Source organism: Oryctolagus cuniculus, chromosome 3, assembly GCF_964237555.1.
Source record: "Oryctolagus cuniculus chromosome 3, mOryCun1.1, whole genome shotgun sequence".
In the NCBI taxonomy this organism is placed as follows: domain Eukaryota; kingdom Metazoa; phylum Chordata; class Mammalia; order Lagomorpha; family Leporidae; genus Oryctolagus; species Oryctolagus cuniculus.
In genome coordinates, this window is record NC_091434.1 from 170,535,674 (window position 1) to 170,553,162 (window position 17,489).

The 17,489-nt window shown below is 43.2% G+C and overlaps 1 protein-coding gene across 3 annotated transcripts in view; it reads left to right on the forward strand.

The window, feature by feature from the left end:
* BPGM (bisphosphoglycerate mutase) overlaps positions 1–15,646 on the forward strand; it is a 31,006-nt gene extending 15,360 nt beyond the window's left edge. For 2 of the 3 annotated variants that reach the window (XM_008258120.4, XM_008258121.4), the window contains one exon: positions 14,673–15,646. In XM_008258120.4, the coding sequence (XP_008256342.2) occupies positions 14,673–14,851 (179 nt within the window). In that variant the 3' untranslated portion in view covers positions 14,852–15,646. 3 annotated transcript variants of the gene reach the window in all.
* The last annotated feature ends 1,843 nt before the right edge of the window (positions 15,647–17,489 follow it).

Consider the following 17,489-nt stretch of genomic DNA (forward strand, 5'->3'; position numbering starts at 1 on the left):
CATTCTACAGCCCCACCACAGCTGATTCTAGGTGCTCCTGCACTGATAATTTAAACACTTGTTGTGTCGTTTTTGAGGATAGGAGGAAGAAGGCTTAACAAAGGGTGGGGAAGGAGATTGTCACTATGGCTAGGGAGCATTACCTCTAATATGCTGAGGTCAGACATTAATTGCCCCAACTTTGTTGACTGTGGTTAAGACTACACACTCCCACTTTTTGGTTAATACCTGTTATCCCAGTGCAGGATTTTCTTAATCAAGGTTCTTAGGGTTCTTCTTAAAAATGTTTGCTTATTTATCTTAATCTACTTGAAAGGCAGAATGACAGAAAGAGAGGGGGCCAGGGGGAGGTATCTTCCATCCTTTGGTTCACTCCCCAGATGCCCACCACAGTCAAGACTGAGCCAGGCCAAAGCCAGGAGCCTGGAACTCCATCCTGGTCTCCCATGTAGGTGGCAGGGACCCAAGCAGTTGAGCCATCATTTGCTGCCTCACAGGGTGCCTTGGCAAGAAGCTGGATCTGAAGCAGAAGAGCCAGGACTCTAAATGGCCCTTGGGGGTGTCCCAAGCAGTGGCTCATCCTGCTGCATCACAATGCCTGTCCCCCAGTTCAGTTATTAGTAACATCACCTTTCACTTTCAGAAGCTCAGACAATGAAACTTACAGTAAGTCAGTTAAGCTTACTATAAAGATGTTAAGAATTCATCCTTGGAAGACTTAAAACTATGATTCTGTATTCCTGTAAACACAATGATTACAAAAGTAAAAATGCTTGTGGTTATGGATTCCTCTGACCCCTACTCAAGCTTTCTATATATGTTTATATACATTGTTCCTTTTAGCTTTGGGGTGGGAAGAATGATGACTCTCAGTTAAATAACCAGTTGGAATGTTTTCTAGGTCTGCCCTGAAATCTCACTGTGTAAAGATGTTTCTGTTGAGAGGATACTAGGATTACTCACCAAGAGGGGCCATCTGTATACCGCAGCAATGGAGAGTGATGGCTCTTAAGATGTCAGGTTGTTTCCCGGGTTTTTGGCATTACCCTAAGGGAGTCACATCCTGACTGACTTGTGGGAAAATCCCGTGCATTTATGGGGAAGTGGACAGTGCTGCTGAAGGGAGACGAAGCCCAGGGGTGGGTGCAATCAGGAACTCCATCTGAAACCCGGCTCACTGAGTCTCCACATTCAGTCACTACCTAGATTTCTGTTTGAGTTTTCTCCTGAGAAGAATCTCTTTTCTTGACCTATTCTTTCGAATATTATAAGCTGAGTCAAGAGTATCCTGGGCAGGTAAACCATGAAGATAACTTAATACATGAAGTTATTGAGTCTGAAATTACTTCTAACATTGTGGTCTGTGAATGGTGCTGTTAACACAACTACACAAGGCCTTTTATTGAGTGTGTACTATGGGCCACGCACAGTTCTAGACATTTTACACTTTTTGTGCAGTGTAGGAGCTAGAACATAGTCCCAGTCACTAGAAAGATAGGATGTTCACTACTGTGTTTTACTGGGCTGGTTAATGCATCTAAGTCATATTTTTAATTTTATTTCATCAGTCATTGATGCCTGAGCTGTTTTACTTAAAGAAACTGCTTTAAATAAAAGGAGAAAACTACTGAAACACCCAATATAGGTGAATCTTAACTGCATTGTTCTAAGTGAAACAAAGTGGATTCAGAAAGCTGTGTATTACAGGATTCCATTTATGACACTTGGGAAAAAGTAAAATGAGCAGCACAGAACGCAGATCAGCAGGGGAAAGTTAGGTTGCAAAAAGAAAGGAACTTTAGGGGGTGAGAGAACTATTCTGTCTCCTAGTCTGTACTGATATGGATACATAGATACATACAGATGTATAGAACTCTCCCGTCTCCTAGTCTGTACTGACATAGATACATACAGACGTATAGAACTCTCCCGTCTCCTAGTCTGTACTGACATAGATACATACAGACGTATAGAACTCTCCCGTCTCCTAGTCTGTACTGACATAGATACATATACAGACGTATAGAACTCTCCCGTCTCCTAGTCTGTACTGACATAGATACATACAGACGTATAGAACTCTCCCCGTCTCCTAGTCTGTACTGACATAGATACATACAGACGTGTAGAACTCTCCCATCTCCTAGTCTGTACTGACATAGATACATACAGACGTATAGAACTCTCCCATCTCCTAGTCTGTACTGACATAGATACATACAGATGTGTAGAACTCTCCTATCTCCTAGTCTGTACTGACATAGATACATACAGACGTATAGAACTCTCCCGTCTCCTAGTCTGTACTGATACAGACACATAGATACATACAGATGTATAGAACTATCCTATCTCCTATATTGATACATATAGATGTATAGAACTATTCTGTATTGATTACACTACTGTATTCAGCTGTCAAAACTCAGAACTGTGCACAAAAAAAGGCAAATTTTGGGGCTGGCGCTGTGGCTCACTTGTTAATCTTCCACCTGTGGCGCTTGCATCCCATATGGGCGCTGGTTCTAGTCCCTGCTGCTCCTCTTCCAGTCCAGCTCTCTGCTGTGGCCCGGGAAGGCAGTGGAGGATGGCCCAAGTTCTTGGGCCCTGCACCCGCATGGGAGACCAGGAGGAAGCACCTGGCTCCTGGCTTCGGATTGGCGCAGTTCTGGCCATAATGGCCATTTGGGGAGTGAACCAACAGAAGGGAGACCTTTCTCTCTGTCTTTCTCTCTCACTGTCTGTAACTCTACCTGTCAAATTAAAAAAAAAAAGGCAAATTTTGCTGTCTATAAATTATCTCAGAAAAGGCCTGCTTTTTGCAGCAAAGTCACCATTGCCCTATTTGGGAACTTGCCTGTTGTTCTGCAAAATAATAGATAACTTTGATTGTCAGCAGTTAAGTGAAGGTTGCAACATAAACCTTTCTGTGTCTTTGAAAACTGACACGGAGGGCATTTGTTGAGCTTTCTGATGTCTTAAGAAACTATCTGGTCCTGATTTCATCTAGCATCTAAGCCATGGTCAATCAGGGACCTTTTTTTTTTTTAAGTTTCTAAAAACATTTTTTATTTGAAAGAGTGATAGAGATTTTCTGTCTGTTGGCTCACTCCCCAAATGCCCGCAGTATCCTAGGCTGGGTCAGGTCGAAGCTAGGAGCCAGGAACTCCATCTCTATCTCCCACTAGGTGGCAGGGATCCAAGTATTTGAGTCATTGTCTGCTGTCTCCCAGGGTGTGTGTTTGGAAGCAGAGGCAGGACTGGAAACCAGGCACTCTGTTATGAGATGTGGGCATCAAATGCAGCAGATAAACCCACTGCACCACAGTGCCCACCACAGGTGACCTTTCAGATTCTCTTATCAGTAGTTATATATAAGCTGCTGACCATGAAGCCTTGTTACATCTTGCTAATGTCACTTAGACTTGTGAGCTCTTCTGGTAAAGGCTTTTCCAACTCAGAATTATCTGTTTATTTGTCACTAAATTGTAGTCTTAGTTAAGTTTCCACCTGCTTTTTTTTTTTTTTTCTCAAAACCTTGTTTCCTAGGAGTGAGTCAACACAGGTGACATGCAAGTGGGTAGGTAGTGCTCTGTGTAAGGATTGTGAACTTAGGAACCATGTAACAGCACCTTGGCTGGTGAGGCCTCTGTCAGCTTATTTATAGAGTATCTGCTTGTAAGTTGTGTGTGGTTTTCAGATTGCTTTACTTTTAATCTGATAGTTCTTAATGCTTTTAGAAGCAAAAAGGCAAAAGGACATGAAATACTATATAGTAAGAAAATACCTTCTTAAAGGACTGCTTTACTGATTTTTGGAAACAAACAGTGCTTATACTTTGAGTCCAGGTTGAAGTGGGGTCCCCTTCTGAGCGGTGGAAACACATTTTCCACAAAGCACCACCATGAAGACTGCTAACATAGTCTTGGTATCCAAAAGCATCCTGTTCTGCAGAGCTCCAGACAGGCCTGTGTTTCTCTCTGTGGTTGGCACAGTCACTTCCTGTTTGTTTCCTGCTGGCCCTTAATGAAGGAAAAGCCAGGTACCAAACTGCAGCATTGGATATAGTCTGCGTCTTCCCAGAGGAAGTGGGTTGTTTAGTCTGGGTTCAAGCACAGGGCTAGGCAGTTCCAAGTTTGGAATGAGAATGGCATGCAGGACGCTCACGAAGGAAAAACTTGAGTCCTGCTGCACACACAGCAAGGCAAAGAAGTGGTGAGATAAAATTAGAGAATCTTGGAGGAAAGGTCAGCTGGGACTGGCGTGGGGACCAGGACTGGCAAGCTGGTCACCTTTGGCATTTTAATGTGATATTTTCAGAAGCAGCAAGTTCAGATCTCTTTTCTGTGAGGCAGACAGTTGCTTAGTGATTAAGCTTTCTTTTATTACAAGTATAGTTGATTTACAGAAACCTTCATGTTTAAACATTATTGGCTATGTTAACCATAAAGTTAAATGTGGAATTAATTATTTTCTCTGCCTTATTCTAAATTAGAGGCTGTTATCCTACCATTATGCTATTGCAAGTATGTGAGGATACTACAAAAAATTTTTGGAAAAATTTTTTAGATATCCATGAATATTAGGGGACGTCCATGCAATTTTATTATAGTACATATTTACATAAACTCTTTGAAGATCCCCTTGTAAGCCTGGGTTTGAATATTATTTTTTGCCACCAAAAAGCCTTATCTTTCAATTCCATTTTCCATGAACTTTATTAAGTAGCCTTGTATTCAAATAATTCATTTTCAGTTGCTCCCCAGCCTATCTTTTTTTTTTAAGTTGCACATTTATAGGATTCAATTCTTAATTAAAATAAAAGTAAATGGAGCATCTGTGAAATTCAGAATTGTCTTGTTTCAGTTCAAAATGACCATAGAAGAATAAAGAACTGTTATCTCAAATGAGAACACAGAGTTCAGAGCCCTTATCACTCTGGTCCATCATTAGAATTTGAATTGTGCCTTCCTTGACTGGGAAAGGGGAGTAAATGAGTTGATTGGGGCTGTGTCTTCTTCTAACCCCAGAGAATATATTGCAGAATTGGGGTTTCTTCTTGTCTGTAGCAAATTTTTTCCTCTCTGAACATATCTTCTCTTTCCTAAAGTTCCAAGATTTTAAGCACACACTTTGGAGAAAACCAAAGGCTGTATCGAAGACATTTCATTTGGATTGTGTACTTTATTAACCCTGTGTGTAAAGAATATTTTGTTTGAGGCTAGCAATCTTTAAATCCTCCTTTCTTATTGGTAAGGTTTTAAGGGGAAGGAGCACAGTCTTTAATCAAAGCAGCAGTAGTGATTTTACTAAGTAGACTTAATTGAAAATCCCAGGGAAGCAGAACTCATTCAGTTCAGCTATTTTTGTCCAAGGCCCATTAAATCAAGTCCTATTCCAGTAGAGTTAGACATACAAGGTCCTTCCTTTTCTTAAGCTTATGTCTTCCTTTGATCTGTTGCTGAAATTTGGCCAGTATTGTATCTGTGACAGTCTTTGGATTGCTTTCAAATACAGGATTTATACTTTGGAATTTTTTTTCCTAATTTATTTGAGAGAGAGAGAGAGAGCTCTCCTCTGTTGGCTCACTTCCCGAATGCCCACAATGGCCAGGACTGGTCAGGCAGAAATTCAGAGCCGAGAACTCGACCCACATCTCCCCCATGGGTGCAGGGATGCAATAAGCCATCACTGCTGCCTCCCCAGATCCACATTAGCAGGAAGCTGGAGTCTTGAACAGAGGCAGATATTGAACATCAGCACTCTGATGTGGGACATGCAATTCTGAACTGCCAAACCCCACCCCTAGGGTTTTTAATTAACATTTTATTCCTTGTAGCATGTAGTTATATGTAAAAGGTAGATTTATACAGTATATACAATTGTAATGTGTATATTTAGTAGGTCATGCAACTAAATAGTTTCTGGATCCTAGAAGCTAACTCATGAGAGTATTACTTACAGTTGAGCAAACGTTTATTAAGGCACTAAGAGCCTGGGTGATCGTGAAATGAATACAGCTGTTCTGACTCTCAAGGAACTTGTAATCCTAGTGGAGAAATGAGCACTAGCACAGGCACTTCCAGTAGCAGACATACCCCAGTGCTGTGCTGGGTATACAGTGTACATAGCAGTTTGTTGCTAGTTCCTGTTCTTGCCACAGAGGCCTGGGCGAGGAGGCTTCTAGGTGCAGGTTTAACTTTTGGAAGTTAGTCCTGTGTGCAGTGAAGTTCATTTAAATGGTCTTGAATCACTCCCTTGGCTGACCCCTGAAACTTTTGATGATTTCTCAATTGTAATATCCCAGTCTTGTAAATTAATTGCAATTAAGCTGATTTCAGTTAACTCCAGCTGTTCCTTCATGAGCAGCCCATGTTGCAGAGTGCCTGGGTTCAAGTCCTCGCTGCGCTTCTGATTCCAGCTTCCTGCTAATGCTTATGGGAGGCAGCAGATGGTGATGCAAGTGCTTGGGTTCTTAGCACCCACATGGGAGGGAAGTCTAGATTGAGTGCCACGCTCATGGCTTCACCCTGTCCTAGGCCAGGCTGTTGTGGGCATTTGGAGAGTGAACCAGCAGATAGAAGATCTTTCAAGCAAATTTAAAAAAATAAAAAAATACAATATTTGAAGTGCAGAGGGACAAGTGATGAAGAGGGAAAAGTTGGTGACATTCCTGAACATTATATAAGTATCTGTGTCAATTATCAGAAGATGTGGTATCTAGCTACTCATTTTAACTCTCATATAATATTCCAGTGAATGAATTTGTAATTGTCTATTACATAATAAAACACTAATTCAATTTGGTTTAATCCAGTGCAAATGGATTATTCTGGTCTTAAAAGCTCTACTTGTTTAACTTTCACAGGATGAAGAATGTAGCTTATGCCAAAATTGAATCATGAGTGATGGCTTCACTGTGGTTTTCCCAATTTGCTATTTTAAAATTTTAGTAGCTTGTCTCATTGATTATTAACTAGTCTAAGTATTTTAAGTATTTTTAAGTAATTGTGAATGTCTTGAATAGTCATTAAAGTGGAATGTTAACTTTAATCTGTTTATTGGAAGCATTTCTATTTTTGTTGAGCTCGCCTTCCTTCGTGTGTGAAATATTATGGTTCTCGTGGCTTTTATTTAGTTGGCTGTTCAATTAGATCCCTCACAAAAGTGGATTGTTGGGCAGTGAGCTTAGAGTGATACTGTTAAAGAGAGGACCTGTTGGATCTGTTAGTCCTGAGGCCTGGTCAAACAGCTGGGTCCCCTGTACCCTAGATCCTACCAAAGACCTAGAACTCATTTCTAAGATCATGAGCAGCAGCCCCTAAACCTGGCCCGTCGCGATCCCATTATTAGTAGTTTTAAAGGAGTCAGACCTGTTCATGCCCTTTCCTGTCCAGTTAGTATCCACCGTTCAGTGATGTTAGAACATACATAGAAACACTCTCCACCTCCTCACCCCTCCCCGTCTGGGGTGAAAACAACCACTCAGATGACCAGAGTGTAAGTCGCGTGATTTGGGAATGACCAAAATCAGTTCCATTTTTAGTTCCATTTTTATGGCCTTAATCTTGTGACTTGAGCAGGTTTATTTAACTTTTCTGGACGTGCTTAGTATTCCAACAGTGTAAGTAAGACATAATTCACATACTGTGCAGTTCACCAGTTAGAGTAATTCAGTGGCTCTTAGTGTATTTACGGAGTTGTAAATCTGTCACTGCAGTCGGTTTTAGAACATTTTCATGGGGTCGGCGCTTGTGGCACAGCAGGTTAAACCCTGGTCTGAAGTGCTGGCATCCCATATGGGTGCCGGTTCGAGACCCGGCTGCTCCATTTCCCATCCAGCTCTCTGCTGTGGCCTGGGAAAGCAGTAGAAGATGGCCCAAGTCCTCAGGCCCCTGCACCCACGTGGGAAACCCAGAAGAAGCTCTTGGCTCCTGGCTTCAGATCGGTGCAGCTCTGGCCATTGCGGCCAATTGGGGAGTGAACCATCGGATGGAAGACCTCTCTCTCTCTCTCTCTCTCTCTGCCTCTCTCTCTCTGCCTCTCCTCTCTCTCTCTGTGTGTAACTCTGACTTCCAAGTAACTAAATAAATCTTTAAAATTTTTTCATTACCCCACAAAGGAACTCTGTACCCCTTAGCTGTCACCACTATCCCTAGTATCACCAATTTCATGCTTCCCTCACCCCAACCCCTAATCTCCTTTATGTCACTATAGATTTGCCTATCTTGGAAATGTCATATAATGGAATCATGTATTGGGTGCTGCTTTGTGACTGGTTTCTCAAGATTCATCCATGTCGTGGCTTTCTATCAGCACCTCACTCCATCTTATTACCAAATAATAGTCCACTGTATGGATACACCACACTCAATTTATCCATTTATTAGTCAGTCGATGGCCATTTGGGCTGTGCCCACATTTGGGTTATTTATGATGCTACCATGAAGGTTTGTGTATGATGTCTACTTTCTCTTCGGTATATACCTAGGAGTGGAATTGCTGGGTCGTTCAAGTCGATGTGTTTAATTAACTACCTGTTAGATTGTTTTCCAAAAAGGCTGCAGCTTTTTACTGTCTTAATTTTACAATGTATCATGATGATAATTTTCCCACATTCACATTAACACTGGTTTATCATCTGACTTTTTGATGGGAACCATCCTAATCAGTTTGAAGTGGAATCTCATTGTGATTCTGAGTTGCATTTCCCTGTTGGTTAATGGTGTTGAGCATCTTTTCATGTGCTTATTGGCCAGATGTACAGCTTTCTTGGAAAACTGTTCAAATCTTTTTCCCATTTTAAAATTTTTATTAATGTACAACAGTTTTTTTATATATTCTAGATACAAATCCTTATTAGATAGGATTTTCAAAATTTTTCTTCCATTATCTGAGTTGCCTTTTCATGTTCTTAATAGTGTCTTTTTTTCTTTTTTGAGATTTATTTATTTACTTGAAAGTCAGAATTTTATAGAGGAAGATACAGAGATCTTCTGTCTGCTGGTTCACTCCTCAGATGGCTGCAGTGACCAGAGCTGGGCCAGGCCTTAGTCAGGAATTTCTTCCGGGTCTCCCACGTAGGTGGCCGGGGCCCCAGGGCTTGGGCCATCTCCTGCTGCTTTTCCCAGACAGTTAGCAAGGAGCTGGATTAGGAGTGGAGCAGCCGGCATTGCATGTGGCAGCTTTACCTGCTGTGCCACAACACCGGCCCCTTGATGGTGTCTTTGGAAGTACACTCTTCATTTATATTTGCCCAGTTTGTTTTTTCCCCTTAACTGCTTGCACTTCTGGTGTCATATCTAAGAAAGCGTCACCTAATTCAAGGTCATGAAGGTTTTGCTCCTGTATTTTATTCATAGTTGTATAGTTTTAGCTCTTGCACCCAACTCTTTGATCCAGCTTAGTTTATTTTTATGTTTGGTGCAAGATCAGAGTCCAGCATCATTTTTCTGGATGGGAATCTGTAGTGCTTTCAGCACCATTTGTTGAAAAGACTATTCTTTCTGCATTTAGTTGTCCTTGCACACTTGTGGGAAATCAGTTGGTCAGAATTTTAAGAATATATTTTAGACTCAATTCATTTTCATCAATCTATGTGGCTGTGCTAATGTGAGTAGAAAACCACAGGTAAATACCACACTACCTTGTTTACTGTAGCTTTGTAGTAAATTTTGAAATCAGGAACTGTGAGTCCCTCAACTTGGTCCTTTTTGTTTGTTTTTGCAATATTGTTTTGGCTATTCAAGAACCTCAAATTTCCATAAGAATTTTAAGGTAAGCTTGTCACTTTCTACAGAAATGTCAGTTCAGGTTTTGATAGGGATTGTGTTGCATCTGTATGTTAAGTTGGGGAATATTGCCATCTTTTTTTTTTTTTTTTTTTTTTTTTTTTTTTAAGGTCCACTCCTAATCCTTTAACCCATGATTTTTTTTTTTTTTTTGTTTGTTTGTTCAGGCAGAGTGGACAGTGAGAGAGAGAGAGACAGACAGAGAGAAAGGTCTTCCTTTGCCGCTGGTTCACCCTCCAATGGCCGCCGCAGCCGGCGCGCTGCAAACGGTGCATCGCACTGATCCGAAGCCAGGAGCCAGGTACTTCTCCTGGTCTCCCATGCAGGTGCAGGGCCCAAGTACTTGGGCTATCCTCCACTGCATTCCTGGGCCACAGCAGAGAGCTGGCCTGGAAGAGGGGCAACCGGGACAGAATCCGGCACCCTGACCGGGACTAGAACCCTGGGTGCTGGTGCTGCAGGCGGAGGATTAGCCTATTGAGCCGCAGTGCTGGTCTAACCCATGACTTTTTTTGTTTGTTTGTTTGTTTTTGACAGATAGAGTTTTAGACAGTGAGAGACAGAGAGAAAGGTCTTCCTTCCATTGGTTCACTCCCCAAATGGCCACCACGGCCGGCGCTGTGCCAATCTGAAGCCAGGAGCCAGGTCTCCTGGTCTCCCATGCGGGTGCAGAGCCAAACACCTGGGCCATCCTCCACTGTCCTCCTGGGCCACAGCAGACAGCTGGACTGGAAAGGAGCAACTGGGACCAGAACTCAGTGCCCATATGGGATGCTGGTGCCACAGTTGGAGGATTAACCAAGTGAGCCATGGCGCCAGCCCCTGGGATATTACCATCTTAATAATACTAACTGTTCCAAAATGAGAACATGGGATGACTTCCCATATATTTTGGTCTTTAATTTGAACACTGTTTATGTAGTGTTCGGAGTATAAATTTTGTACTTCCTTGGTTAAATTTATCCTTAGTATTTTATTCTGTTTGATATTGTACATGAAGTTGTTTAGTTAATCTCACTTTCATGTTGCTTAGTGTTACTGTGAAGAATGCAATAGGTTTCTCTATACTGACCTTACGGGGCTGGCAGTGTGGCACAGTTGGTTAAGCTGCTGCACCCTTGCTGAACTAGTTTATTAGTTGTAGCAGCTCTTGATGGGATTATGTCATCTGTGAATAGGACGGTTAGAAGTCTTGCTTTCTAATGTATCAGAGGCCTTTCCCGCCCACCTCCCTGCCATTGTCTTACCTAGTTGGCTGAGCCATGACTCCAGAAGAGTGGTGAATAGAAGTAGAGTGTTTGGTCATTCTAACAAAGTCCTGGGCCTTAGAACTTAAGTCAATATTAATAGCTGGTTGGTGCTGTAAAGCCACACAGTCTGTAAGTGGTGAATGTGAGGGGCTAATAGGTATGTACACCCACAATTTCTGCTTCTCTTGGTAAATTTGTTAAGCATGGTCATGAAATAGTGATCTCCTAGCAAATTTTTTGCAGCAGAAATTTAGATCAACTGGAGAAATAAATCCATCTTTCTCTGCAGTTCAGTGAGCAATGCTTAGAGTGTGGAGCGGGTGAAGATGGCCCTGTGCCGCAGCTGGATGTGAACAGGACAGAGTCCCCATGCTTGCCTGCCTCTAAGGTGCCCCTGCCTTTCTTAGCCACTGAACATAGAGGAACTCTGCTGTTTTAAGAGACTGTCCTCTGTTTTTATAGCTCATTAAAGACAAACTATTGGCCAACGCCACACATTCCCTTCCCCAGAGAACTGTGCATTTAAAAGGGTTCTTGACTACTGGTTAGCTGAGTGAATTCGCCTTCAGGTCCTCCATAGCTTCCCCTGGATTTGCAGTTGAGAGTTTGGGTTCTGAAGTCTCTGGGCAGCTGGCTCTGAACCCATGCTACTGAATTCGCCATCCTGCTCTCTCCAAGGGATACGTGTGGCAGCTGCTGCACAGCCGGCTGCCCTGTCTGACCTGGTGGAGGGGCGGCCTCTCCTTGCTAAACAGCTGGATGTCTGGGCTGAATTTATCTCTTGTGGTCAGCTTTAGTTTGTGGTGATAATCCTGGGTAAAGGTGCAGTGAGGCGGTTAGAAGCTTGGCAGGGCAGAGGAGCTTCCCTTGAACTCTTCTACCCAGAAGGGATTTCCTGGTAGGGAAACAAGAAACCCCTCCTGCGCTGCTTCATTGCCTTACATTCAACAGCCCATCCTGACGCGGGTAGGAGAGTGTGCAATTTTTGTTTTCTCCTCCTTCCTTGTCACCATCATCTTCTGCCTCTTGTTTTTTGTTTGTTTGTTTGTTTGTTTTCCTTTAACTTGATGGGGAGACTGAGGCCTGGGAGAGTTTACTTGCCTAAATTATTGAGTTAATGTATTGAGCAGGGGCTGGCAGAGAAAGTGATGGGGCGGTACACTTGGAAGAGACATGGTTTTCCTGGTTCCTGAGCTTTTCATTGTTTCATAGCTGTTTGACTATGGATAGTTGACACGTAAAAGTTAATAGGAAGCTTTTCTAGGCCTAGACATAAAATTCTAATAAAGAGCCACCCCTGTGTTAAGAATCTAGTGCAGTGTTTTCTGCTAACCAGTGGCTAATTAAGATGACAAAGTACATTGATAACTAACTGGTAATAACTTATTCTGCCACCATCAAGTAAAGATAAACCTTTGGACTTTCCTTAAAACTTGCTCACCAAGGGCCTTTCTTTTAATATGGTAGGGAAGTAAATGTTAGAATGTGGAAGTTGATTAATTAATTAATAAAGGGAGGTTTTTAAAGCGGATCATTTGAATACCTTGAGTTTGCGCACTACATCTCTTTTCTCGTAGCCTCTCCTTGCCCATTTTGAACTCAGAGAAACTTGAACAGCATTACATTATTCAGTAGGTAGACACACTTGGGCTTAACTTGACTGTGCCAGAACTTGTTACATGGAGAAAATAATGGCTCATTTCCTCATGGGATTGCAGTGATTATTAAATTAGTTAATACAGGGGCCAGCACTGTGGCTCAGTGGGTTTAAAGCAATGGCCTGTAACACTGGTATCCCATGTTTGTGCTGGTTCGAGTCCCGGCTGTTCCACTTCCAATCTAGCTCCCTATTAATGTGCCTGGGAGGGCAGCAGCGGATGGCCCAAGTTTTTGGGCCCCTGCACCCACATGGGAAACCCAGAAGAAGCTCCTGGCTCCTGGATTCGACCTGGCCCAGCCCTGGTCATTCATTGCAGCCATTTGGGGAGTGAACAAGTGAATGGAGGACTTCCCTCTCTCTCTGCCTCTCTGTAACTGTGCCTTTCAAATAAATAAATAAATCATTTTTTAAAAGACTTAATATATATAGAGTGCTCAGAAGAATACCTGCCATGTAATTTGTACTCAGGGCCGGCGCCGCGGCTCACTAGGCTAATCCTCCGCCTTGCGGCACCGGCACACTGGGTTCTAGTCCCGGTCAGGACGCCGGATTCTGTCCCAGTTGCCCCTCTTCCAGGCCAGCTCTCTGCTGTGGCCAGGGAGTGCAGTGGAGGATGGCCCAAGTACTTGGGCCCTGCACCCCATGGGAGACCAGGGTAAGTACCTGGCTCCTGCCATCGGATCAGCGCGGTGCGCCGGCCGCAGTGCGCCGGCCGCGGCGGCCATTGGAGGGTGAACCAACGGCAAAAAGGAAGACCTTTCTCTCGGTCTCTCTCTCTCACTGTCCACTCTGCCTGTCAAAAAAAAAAAAAAAAAAAGAAAAAGAAAAAAAGAAAAAAAAAATTTGTACTCAGGACATGTATGTTAAAAATAGCAATAGGGCCAGCATTGTGGCATAGCAGGTAAAGCCACCATCTGCAGTGCTGGCATCCCATTTGGGTGCCAGTTCAAATCCTAGCTGCTCCACTTCCAATCCAGCTTCCTGATAATGTGCCTGGGAAAGCAGCAGAAGGTGGTCCAAGTCCTTGGGCCCCTGCACCCACAAGGGAAGACCCAGAAGAAGCTCCAGGTTCCTGACTTCGGATCAGCCCAGCTGCAGCTGTTTCAGCCATTTGGGAAGTAAACTAGCAGATGGAAGACCTCTCTCTCTCTGCCTCTGCCTCTCTGCAACTCTGCCTTTCAAATAAATAAATACATCTTTAACAAAAATAGCCCTAACAATAGAAATATTATTTCTACTATTGCAATTACTATAACTCCAAGTCTTCTGATCGAAGTTGAATTACCTGTAGTCTGATTGTATTTTTTAAAAGATTAGAAGCGACTTGCCCATCGTGCATAGCCCTCTACTAGCATTTGGAGTTAAAAGGGACGATAGGCATGCTGCAGAATCCTCTCCTGATCCTTCTAGACTGTGCTGCAGAAAGCATTGGTGGAGACATTCCTGCTTGACTGGGTTTAGTCAGGGCACCCCAGGCTCACTTGTTGTTGGGAAACCAACAATATTCTAACGCAGACCTGGATTCAGAGAGGAGAGGGAAGCCTTAATTTTAGGACCTACACAGGGACTACAAATATAAGGGAAACACGGGGGATGCCCTTGGTTCATTTCCCACTTTTCAATATGAAATGAACCCTGTGGAAACCAGTAACAAAAACGTGGGCAAGGAGAGTATAATTTTCATTGCTTTCAGATTTAGATAGGAAACAACGAGGAGCAGGTTGTCCCAAGAAGTATCTGTTGTTCTAAAGTTTAGCATTTGATGCTATTACACTGTGGTATGTTTTTCTTTTTTAATTTCTGGAGAGTTTCTGGCTTCCAGAAACTAGCTGCAATCCCTCAGAGTGTTTGGCTTCGTTTCCAGGCACACATTTAATGTGGAATAAAGTAAACATGTAGTTAAACAATGATTAAGCAGAGCTTCCTGCTGGGTTGTCTTTAATACCTTGTCCCTTCCTCCCCAATCGACAGGTATCTCAGACGAAGACATTATCAACATAACTCTGCCAACCGGAGTCCCCATTCTCCTGGAACTGGATGAAAACCTGCGTGCTGTTGGGCCCCACCAGTTCCTGGGGGACCAAGAGGCGATCCAAGCAGCCATTAAGAAAGTTGAGGATCAAGGAAAAGTGAAACGAGCTGAAAAATAAAGTCTTTGCCAAATGCCAACTAGGAGTAGATTCAAAAGGAGTAACATGCAGTGTGTCTGGGTGCTGGCCTCTTTGTTGTTTTTTTTTTTTCCCCTAATTTTTTTAGAGTTTTTTTTTTTTTCCCCCAGAGCTAGCCCTGGATTAGTTTATATAGATATCTAGATAACTTGACCCAGATAAGGCTTCATGATGTCTAAGTGCTTATGTCATAGGCCTTACGGACTAGCTTTCTTGCTAGCCCTGTTTGAATTAGTCACCAAGCTAGAAACTAGTGGAGTTTAATTAAGGTTGTACATTTTTGAAACAAGATAATAGCAAGTGGAGATGAAGTTTAAAGTATTCATCAATCAGTAGATCATTGAGTCACAATTGACAGGCACTATTTCAGTAAGTAGTTTACTTTTCTATTTAATAAGAACTTTGAAAATAGTGATACTAGATATTAGTAAGAAATATTAATACACTGTAGATAAGTATTTATTACTAGTCTTTTCCTCTAGGAAAAGAGATGCTTTGATAGTTAAGACCAGAGGCCCAATAAGTGGGAAAGTCACAGAGAGGTTCCTTTAAGAGAGCCAGCCGTCACCACCACAATGACACCAACAAGGTCCTTAACTTGTCTCTGGTCCAGAGACACCCTTTGTTTGCCACTCAGTAGACTTCCTCTCTGATCCCTAGAATGAATAGAAGGTAGGCAGCACCTGTGGCTGTTAGAGTCTTTGTTTTTGGTTTTTGAACTTTAATTTTTGGGTACTTACAACTGGTTTAAAAATAAAGTTCTGTGACTGAAAATTACACCCCCAAAGTGTCTCCTTGTGTTTGATAAGTTGTAGGTCAGCCTCTGAACTAGTCTTTGACTCATGCCACCCTGTACCACTCAAACAACTGATGTATTTCAACACTGACACACCTGATGTCCTGTAAGTCGAAGGTTTGGGTTGAGGACGGCAAGCATGATGCTTGAATTCACAGGAACAGGGGACATGGTGTAGGGACTTGTCGCATACACTGTGTAACAGCTTAGGGCCAAAGACTGTAGTACAGAGCAGTCAGGGCCAGGAACAGAACTGATTGCTAATCAAGCTTCAGGATCCTTTGGTTCACAATTTGCTTTTCAGTGCTGTGGGAGTGTAAGAAATCACTTTAAACAAAACAATTCCCTCTGTTTCAAAGCAAGCCACATGTATTTCAGTGATAAAATCATGGAAACATTCACAGGACGCAGGCATTTGGCTTAGCAGTTAAGGTGCCTGTATCATACTGGGCACGGTGTGTGGCTTCACTCCCAACTCCAGCTTCCTGCTAAGTGCGGACCCTGGAGGCAGCAATGATGACTCCAGTAGTTGAGTTCTTGCCAGCTGTTAGGGATACTGGCGTCAGGTTCCTGGCTCTTGGGTTCAGCTCCAGCCAAGGACTGTGTGGGCATTCGGGGAGTGAACCAGTGGTTGGGAATGCACACTCTAGCTAGGTAGTCATCTCAGGGAGGGAGGGAAGGAGAGAGGGAGGAAGGAAGAGAAAATGAATTTAAAAATTTGAAGCTCTAGTAGCTTTTATAGATACTTAACATTTTTTCATGGTTTTACATTGATGGATTCATTTATTTTATAGTAAAACGGGCATTTGAAGGTAATGAAAGCCTTGGCTACGTCTTGGTATCCATTTGCTCCTAATTCAGGACTCCTTGAGGTTGGCCAAAGAAGATGGCTGAAGATAGATGAGTGTGGTTTGCTCATAGCTGGTCACATCTGTGATTCGTGAGGATGTGGGATGTGTTACCTTATTGCCTTATAGACTGCGGGTTTATCTGTGTTCCTTTGGTTTAGAGTTCTTGAGTAGCCAAATACTGCTCTAGGAATCAGATCATGGTCAAGATGGCAACTACCACATCTTCCTAGAATTCTAAATGTATGAGTAGGATACAACATGGACCATTAAAAAAAAAAAAAACTATTTATTTGAAAGAGTTACACAGAGAAAGAAAGAGAGGCAGAGAGAGAGAGAGAGGTCTTCCATCCACTGTTTCACTCCACAGATGGCTGAAATGGCCGGAGCTGCGTCGATCCAAAGCCAGGAACCAGCAGCCTCTTCTGGGTCTCCCATGCAGGTGCAGGGGCCCAAGGACTTTTGGGCCATCTTCTACTGCTTTCCCAGGCCATAGCAGAGAGCTGGATCGGAAGTGGAGCAGCCGGGACTTGAACTGGCACCCATATGGGATGCTGGCACTGCAGGTGGCGGCTTTACCCATTATGACACTGCGCTGGCCCCTGGACCATTTTTTATTCCGTATCTCTGAAATTGTCTTCAGGATTTTCCATCCTGTTTTTTTTTTTTTTTTTTTTTTTTTTTTTTTTTTTTTTTTTTTGACAGGCAGAGTGGACAGTGAGAGAGAGAGACAGAGAGAAAGGTCTTCCTTTGCCGTTGGTTCACCCTCCAATGGCCGCCGTGGCCGGTGCGCTGCAGCCAGCACACCACGCTGATCTGATGGCAGGAGCCAAGTGCTTCTCCTGGTCTCCCATGGGGTGCAGGGCCCAAGGACCTGGGCCATCCTCCACTGCACTCCCTGGCCACAGCAGAGAGCTGGCCTGGAAGAGGGGCAACTGGGACAGAATCCGGCACCCCGACCGGGACTAGAACCCGG